Source organism: Myotis davidii, unplaced genomic scaffold, assembly GCF_000327345.1.
Source record: "Myotis davidii unplaced genomic scaffold, ASM32734v1 scaffold151, whole genome shotgun sequence".
Classification (NCBI taxonomy): Eukaryota; Metazoa; Chordata; class Mammalia; order Chiroptera; family Vespertilionidae; genus Myotis; species Myotis davidii.
The window spans coordinates 2,058,584-2,067,049 of record NW_006285248.1 but is presented as its reverse complement, the minus strand read 5'-3'; the positions used below and the strand labels follow the sequence as shown (position 1 = coordinate 2,067,049).

The 8,466-nt window shown below is 39.1% G+C and overlaps 1 protein-coding gene across 6 annotated transcripts in view; it reads left to right on the top strand.

Annotated features, from left to right (window-relative positions):
* Positions 1-5,826: 5,826 nt before the first annotated feature.
* SLC8A1 (solute carrier family 8 (sodium/calcium exchanger), member 1) overlaps positions 5,827-8,466 on the top strand; it is a 68,856-nt gene continuing 66,216 nt past the window's right edge. For 4 of the 6 annotated variants that reach the window (XM_006755941.2, XM_015558884.1, XM_006755940.2 and 1 more), the window contains exon 1: positions 5,827-5,927. In XM_006755941.2, coding sequence (XP_006756004.1) covers positions 5,912-5,927 — 16 coding nt within the window. In that variant the 5' untranslated portion in view covers positions 5,827-5,911. Of the gene's footprint in view, positions 5,928-6,420; positions 6,560-8,466 lie in introns of those variants that run through there. The other 2 variants (XM_015558883.1, XM_015558882.1) reach the window with 1 other exon arrangement.

Genomic DNA, 8,466 nt, shown 5'->3' with positions numbered 1-8,466 from the left:
TTCTCGGCTGAGACAACGTGATAAAAATTGAATTAACAAGACCAAAACAAATTAACATGTCATGTGCATATGGGAGATTCTTGGGAAAAAAATGTGTCATTCTCTGAAATGACTTAAATATCTTAACAGGAAAGAGGGATGGGGTATGTGGCCTCTTAAGGAAGAGTAAATGGTTTTGGGGAAAGATGAATAGGCCCCTAGAACCATGGTCGGCAAACTGCGGCTCGCAAGCCACATGTGGCTCTTTGGCCCCTTGAGTGTGGCTCTTCCTAAGCTTTAGGAGTACCCTAATTAAGTTAATAACAATGTACCTACCTATATAGTTTAAAAAATTTGGCTCTCAAAAGAAATTTCAATCATTGTACTGTTGATATTTGGCTCTGTTGACTAATGAGTTTGCTGACCACTGCCCTAGAAGAATAGATGAGACATATGACAGTTTGTGACAAAGTTTGCCTGGATCTGGTATGGACTTCTAGTCTCCTCGCCTGTGATAAGAGTTAATCTTCCCTGGCTGATGGAACTCCTGAGAGGGGATTTTATAACAATGGAGTTCCTTTTGGAGGTTCTATCTTTAGGCAGATAAGGGGAAGTTCAGAGAAAGCCTCTTCTTGCATCTGCTGTTTTTCAAGTGCCTATAGCTCAAAATAAATATACTGAGATGGCATAGTCTGGGGTAGCATATTATACTGTCCTTCAGTAGCATGTACCAGAATCTCATTACTCTTTATTGCTGAATAATATTCTATCATATGGATATATCACATTTTGTTTATCTGTCCATCAGTTGATGGACATTTAGGTTGTTTCCCCCTTTTGGCTGTTATGAATAATGCTGCTATGAACATTCATATACGAGAGTTTGTGTGAACATATGTTTTTAAACCTCTTGGGTGTATACCTGGAAGTGGAATTGCTGGGTTATATGGTAACTCTATTTTTCAACTTTTTAGAAACTGCTAGACTTTCCCAAAGCTATTGTACCATTTTACATTCCCACCAGCAATTCTTCCATATTCTCTACATCACTTGCTACTATCTGCCTTTTTGACTCTGGCTACCCTAATAGGTGCGGATTGATATCTCATTGTGGATTTGACTTGCATTTACCTGATTACTTAATGATGTTAAGAATCTTTCCATGTCCTTGTTGGCCATATGTTTATCTTCCTTGGAAAAGCATCTGTTCAGATTCTTTGCCAATGTTTTAGTTGGTTTATTTGTCTTTTTGAGTCATAGGAGTTTACCTTGAAGCTTTTAACATCAGGTGTACTGGGGATTAAGTTTGGAACTTGCCTTACCTGATGACATCATTCTGTGGTCAGAGAAGTTACCAGATCTTCTTCCTTTGTATGCAGTCAGCCCTGAGTCACTTCTCTCTTGAGTCTGAGTGTGGTGGGAAAAGTTTCCACTTCCCTGGACATGGCCTTTCACTGACATGGCTCAGAGGCTCTCTGAGAGGGGGAAGGTATATGGCATTGCTGTCTTCTGTGGCCATTGAAAGTCTTAGTGTTTTCAGTCTCCAAATAGAACCTCACTTGTGTGAAATCCTCTCACCAGAGTTCCTATCACTTTGTTATGAAGGAAATCACTCTGTATGAATGTGAAGTCTGTTGCCTGAATGCTATAGGTAGTTTTCTCACCTGTTGTCTGCAGAGACCAGTATTTCCTAAGAGGAGAAACAAAAACTTTAAGTGTTCTATATAATCCAGAGAAGAACATCAGTGAAGGACAAACCAGTATTTCTCCCATGTTTCAGCCTAGGTTGCTAATTTAGTTTTGACGTCCTCACACTCTACCTATTCTTTATTTAATACATTCTTTTAAACATCAGGCCATATATCCTGGCTCTCCATTAGCCAGACTCCTGGCTTCATATTACAATCACCTGGAAAACTTTTTAAAACTATATTCATGTTGGGGCCCCACAACCAAAAAGTTTGATTTCACTGATTTGGCATTTACAGATTTCAAAGTGCCACTCATGATTCTAATATGCAAACGGTTCCGAAACCTAAGCCCAACTATTACCAGCCTCTTAACTCATTTTCTCACTTAAGAACCCACTGCCCTCTCCAGGGAAGCACTTCTCAAACTTTAACAGGCACTGGCATCATCCCGGGATCTGGTTAAACAGGCACAGACATCAACCCAGGATCTGGTTAAAATGCAGAGCTGATTTGGTGGCTGTGGGGTGGGCCCTGAGATTCTGGAATTCTAACAAGCCACCTGCTCCAAGCTTCAGAGTTGGTGAGCCTAACAGGACCTTTATCTCTTCAAGGATTTAACTCTTTAAGACAGCCATCATAGAATCTAGTGTGTGCTATCCTCCGTTTAAAAATAGAATTGAAAATCTATCCTGGTCCATTCAGGCAGTCTTTGTTAACATAAAGGTAGAACGATAAACCTCCATATTAATTTAAAATAATGATCCAGTTCCTTTAAAGTGGCCATAAAAACACTGCACAGCTGAATGAGTAGGTGACCTTGTGGGTCACATAATTGAAAGATATTGGTTTCTGGAGCCAGCCACAGGCGTCTCACTTTGTAATCTTGGAAATCACTTAATTTCTGAGTCACTGTTTCCTCCATCAATTTTAAGTAGTAGAAGGTATTTCTAGGGGTGTTAGGAAGGCGAATGAAATCAGAAATGCAAAGCGCCCATCAGTCCATGGACCTCTGAGTATGCCTAAAGAGAGGCTGAATCTTAAAAATAAAATAAAATTTAAAAGAGCCATTGCAGTCTCTAAATATGTGAATTTTCACTAAAATGTTTTGCATGAGGGTTTAGAAAGATTCTCTTCTGCTTAATCCTCCAACTCATCTTTTTCTCACTTCTGCCAACATTAAGATCAACCTTGGGGAAAAGAAACCACCGAAGGACAAATTGAAGCTGAAACTGGAAAAAAAAATTAAAAGATTGCTGCAACTTTAGCTTAATGAGAGACCACAACATATTTTGAAAAGATTTTTCTTTGTTAGTCAACACAAATAAAACCACGTCTTTCCCTCTCGCCACCTGCCTGAGTCACCACTCGATGGAAGAAATCCTAGATAGAATGTTTTAAGGTGCTTAGGTCTTTTGAGACCCATCAGGTGAAAGAGAGGTTGAGAAGTAGAGTGTAGATATTGGTTTACTATCATCAAGGGAAAGGCACTGCAAAAATAAAAATTAAAAAATGACCTGTATGTTTGCACTAAATAACTTGATCTTTCTTAACCAAATTCTTTTCTACCCCAGAAATGGAACCAAAAGATATTTCCATTAAAATTCTGGCCACAGCGAGAAAGTACTTACTGTATTGTAACTGACTTGCTAGTTTCCAGAAACATAATTTTTATACTACACACTGTTCACCTTCAGAGATATATTTTAAAAAAAAGATCAAGTCAGAAGTTTTTCTTCCCTTTATCATAGTAATTAGGAAAAAGTATTCTATGTGTTCCTTACCAGGGTGATAAGAGTGCAAGAGTTGTCTTTGGTTGAAGCGCTGTCTTCCTCACTGGTCTAGTCTTGTTTAGATTAACCTTTTAGTTTAAAAAAATAGCAAACACTATCTGCCTGCTTCCCATTGGTTCACCGAACAAAAGAAGAGACAAGGTGAATCTGTGTTCTCAGGGAGGGTTCCTGTGACAGTGCAAAAGCCCTGTGCAGATGGGATTGGTGTGGCAACACAGCACTTTAAGGTCCCTGCAGACCTGGCGGGTGCTTAGATTTGTTCCTCCACTGCAGCACTGTGAGGAACAAAGGGGTGGAACAGAGGCGTGCTCTGCTCTTTACCAAGACGGTGTAATGGAGTCTTCACTAAATCAGCCCCTCTCAGCTAACTTCCCCTGTGACGGAAGAAGGGGTGGCACTTTCTTTTGTACATTAGGCTTGGAAAGTGAGCAAAAGACATCCCTGTAAAATATATGTGACTTTATTTTACCTTTGCTATCCTTGCTGAGGGAAGAAATAGTTCTGTTCTGAAGCCAAAGGTGGACATTACCTATCCCTTTTGATATTTGCCTGTCTCAATCCAGAGGACTAATTCATAAGGACTGGCTTCATCCTGCCTCTTTAAATTGATTGGCATGTCCTTTAATAATCACTTCAATTAATCGCTTTACTGTGCAAGTAGAAAAAAAAATCAATATAAAATGTAATGGTTCCTCCTGCCAGAGGCCCTATTGATTGTGTAACTAATGATTTTGAAATGATATGCCATTATGCAAATCCCATCTGTTTTAGGGACCTTTGCCAGGCAGCCACAGAGGAACTGTGTTCTTTTGCTTCATCTTTGATTTTCCAGTGCCACAGTTATCAAATACTGAAATAATTTTTAAGGATTATGACCCTCCCTAGTGAATAGTGATGCTGTAATGATAAATTTTAAGTGCTTATTTTATTATACAAATTGTGTGGGTCCCTATATCTCTCACACTCATCAGCTACTCAGTTTATTCCAAACCAAATAATGTTCCATGCCATTAAGGCTGTGTGTCTGTATAAATGCATTGTTTTAAAAACTTTCGTCAGAAATGTTTTGGCCCGTGTTACTGAAAAAAAAAAAAAAAACCAAACACACAACATATTTTCAAAAACAAGTGTATAGGAGCTCTGAGTAAGGTGTAATACATGAAAGTTAACATTAATTTTCAGAGTCATCAAGGCTTATGGGAAGTTGAGTTTGCATAATATTAGCATTTGCCCCACCTGCCTGTCAGTTACTCAGAACCAGAAGACCACAAGGCCAGAAGCACTAAAGCAGCAGTTCTCAACCTGTGGGCCGCGACCCCTTTGGTGGTCGAACGACCCTTTCACAGGGGTCACCTAAGACCATCCTGCATATCAGATAATTACATTATGATTCATAACAGTAGCAACATTACGGTTATGACGTAGCAACGAAAATAATTTTATGGTTGGGTCACAACATGAGGAACTGTATTTAAAGGGCCAGAAGGTTGAGAACTACTGCAAAGGATGGGTTACAGGAAGAATTCTTAACGAAATGCCTTGGTATGTCAGTGGGTTGGAAAGTAGGGTAAATGGTGTATTCTGTGAAAGTTGAAACTCAGCTTTGGGAGGGATGAGAATAGCTGTAACATCATAATTCCTTCCCCCACCCCCCTCACTTTTCAAGACAGCTGTGGAAAGGCTTCAGCTCCATCTCTGGAAAGACAAAGCATGAGCAACTTCCCTTGTGATCTTGGTAGGGAATCTGACTAACCTGAGTAGAGTTTCATTCTAGGGCATTGGGTGGGGTAAAATAAAGGACTTTATCTTTTCTTTTGCGGTGCTTTTATACATTATTTCCATCAAATCTAATATTGAGAACATTATGTTTGGGAAATACAGTAAAGCACCAAGAAGACAAAAATATAAGCCATAAGCCTAACACTCAGAGATAAGCTCTGTAAAATTTTGAGGTGATTGATTGATTTGTTCTAAAGGAGTGATTTCCATAGCACAGCCCAGGTGGTTCTACAGTTAAGGCATTGACTAAATAAATATATTTTTCTTTTCTTACTATTGTGGTCTGTGTTCTTCTGCTTTTTCTTTTCATGATGAGGATAAACTTGCTAGTAGTGAGTGCTCTGTTTTGCCTGAAATAACTCTGTGGCCCTGGCCAGGGGAGCTGCGCCTTGGGTGACCCTCTCCGATCTTTCAGAACTATCCCATGCTCATTCTCAAAGGAAAAATTCACAGTTCAGAAGTTTCTCAATTGCTGTTTGACTGGAAGTGCAGCTCATTAACCTGCTTTCCTCTTCTTTATGTGCCTTCTCTTCTCTCTCCTCTTGCCCTTGTTCGTCAATTTCTATTCTTCTCTGTTTCAGCAAAACAATATCAGTCAAGGTAATTGATGATGAGGAGTATGAGAAAAACAAGACCTTCTTCCTTGAGATTGGAGAGCCCCGCCTGGTGGAGATGAGTGAGAAGAAAGGTGGGGGAGCTGCTCCAGGGCTGAGTCCAACAGCTTCTGCTGGCCGGTGCCACCCTGGATGCCTGCACTCTTCAGAACATGATTACAACACACATATCCCTCCCCCTATGTAACAGGGCATAGATCTCGGGCCTGCCTGGAGCTCCATTGGCCAGTGTTGGCCACTCTGCCTATTATAAGTTTGAGCTATTAATTTTCAGTGCAGTCAATCAAGCTTCCATTTCTGGGAGAGTTGAAGCAGCCGCTTGCTATGCCAAAATGAAGCCAACTTTCTGATTACTCTTCCTAAGTCAGGGTACCTCCTGACTGCCCATTGGAGCAGGAAGAATTTGTGAACGTGACAAATTAGCAAAGAAAACAATGGGGGCCAGCTGAGAGCACCCAAGATGCCCTTTTACATACATCAGGAGGTCCATGTGTGGCCATTTCTCCCTCCATAACATCACCGTTAACATTCGGCCTGGTGAACACCTAGCATGAGCGTGTGACTCCAACCATGTGTTTTGCCTTTGTCTTGTGTTCCCACAGGAAGACCATTACCATTAGAATATTTGACCGTGAGGAATATGAGAAAGAGTGCAAATTCTCCCTTGTGCTTGAGGAGCCAATATGGATAAGAAGAGGAATGAAAGGTGTGAGAGTATACAAAGACGTGCCAGCGAGAAATTGTACTCTTCTCTCTCCGTGTCTCCCTACTCTCACACTTAACTTTCCCCTCTTCCTCGGCTTCCAAGTACTATACTTCATTTCCTTTGAAGCTTTAGCAGTTTCATTTTCCTTCCCTAACAAGTGCACCAAGCTCTGCCCCCATTTTCTTCAGGAAATGCCAACTAACCTTGACCGAAACCAGATTTAATCCATGCTGGAAGAGATTTCTGGCACTCAGAAATGATTATATAAATTATAAAAGCATGATTCATGTGTTTAGTTTTTCACTGTTCGGGGGTCATTTTCAAATGTGGTTCCAACTTTTAAATCTCCCCTAAAATGTTAGTGATAAAGACTACTTAATACCTGCTAGCTGTGGTAAATTTGTCTAATGGCAACGAATGGGAAATTTCAAAAGAATTAAATAACTAGGTTTCTTCAGAGGACCAGGTTTCAAAAAAACATTTAATAAAATACCTTAAAGAGTAGTGGCATCAATATTCTAGTGCTCTTTGGGCATGCTATTTTTATATGATCAAATATGAAATTTAAAAGGGACCATATGTATGAAACCATAATCATATAAATTTTCTTCAAGTAGGAAGGAAATGGTCCTTCAGTAAGAATTTAGCCCTTGCTTAAGGCCTACCCAGTCTTATGCTCCAAAACCTTTCTTTCTTTATAGGATTGACAAATTTTAACATGTATAGTAAAGAGAAAAGAGTAAGCAGCCATATCCTCAGAATAATTTTTTTGGTTAATTTGTACTTATATATGTAGAAAATATTTGAATAAAGAAATCAATTAATTTCTTTGTTCTCTTCGACCTTATATCTATTTTATATGGCCTATATTTGATTAAAAAAAAAAGGCAAGAATTTTATATCAGCTTTAAAGAAATGTTTTTCTGAATTATTGAGGACTTCCTATAATTATCCTCTAATAGTGGCTATTTAAAAAGGAGTCCTATTCATTTAATTATATGTATAAATTTAGCATACTGCATATTAATTGCATAGAAACAATTGGTTAGATGGACCACTTCAAGGAAATTTACACTTTTACATGTAAAAAATGAAATATATAGGACTAATTTTTATATAGACCCAACATTTGGGGGAATTGAACTAATCCCACATTTGTAAGAACTTGGTGTCCTCAAAGTCCTTCAGAAAACAAAAGTTTATGTTCCTGACTTAATCACATTCAAAATGGTAACAGAAGCCTTTGGAATAAGGGGTGAGGGGAGGGGGGGGAACCACTGGGGAGCCATTTTAATTCAGCCTATTTAATATGTTCCATGGACTGCAGGCGGAAGGAAAAGACACTTTAGAAAATTGTGCTGATTTCTTACAAAGATGGGATCAAAAAATGCCTCATTAACATACAGGAAGAAGCACTTACTTCTCAATGAATTCCTCCCTAAAGGGAGCACATCTTAGATAAAGTTCTTTCCATTGTCATTTCAATAAAATATGCCCTCATGTAAAAGCAAATTAAAATTTCTTAATAGCACTATCTAGTTTTTCACCAGCCAAGTAGATTCTTATTACTATAAATAAAATTACTGACTTGTTTTAGAAAGTATCTTCTAATGCCACTACCATTAGAAGGAAAACTGGGCCTGAAAAACTAATTGTAACATCCCCATCTACTACTCCGGAAGTCATTTATTTGATACTTTCATCCAGATAGCTTTCAACAAAATGAAGTGCTTCAGTATAGTCTGGGTTTAAAACACATAACCTGAAAGACAAATTGTGTATGCTCCCCCTACACACACACACACACACACACACACAACGCCATGCGGTTTTTCCATGGAATTAGGTGTCCACGGAAGCATTCTGGCTTGTCCAATTACAATGTGCAGAAGTCATAGGTAAGGACA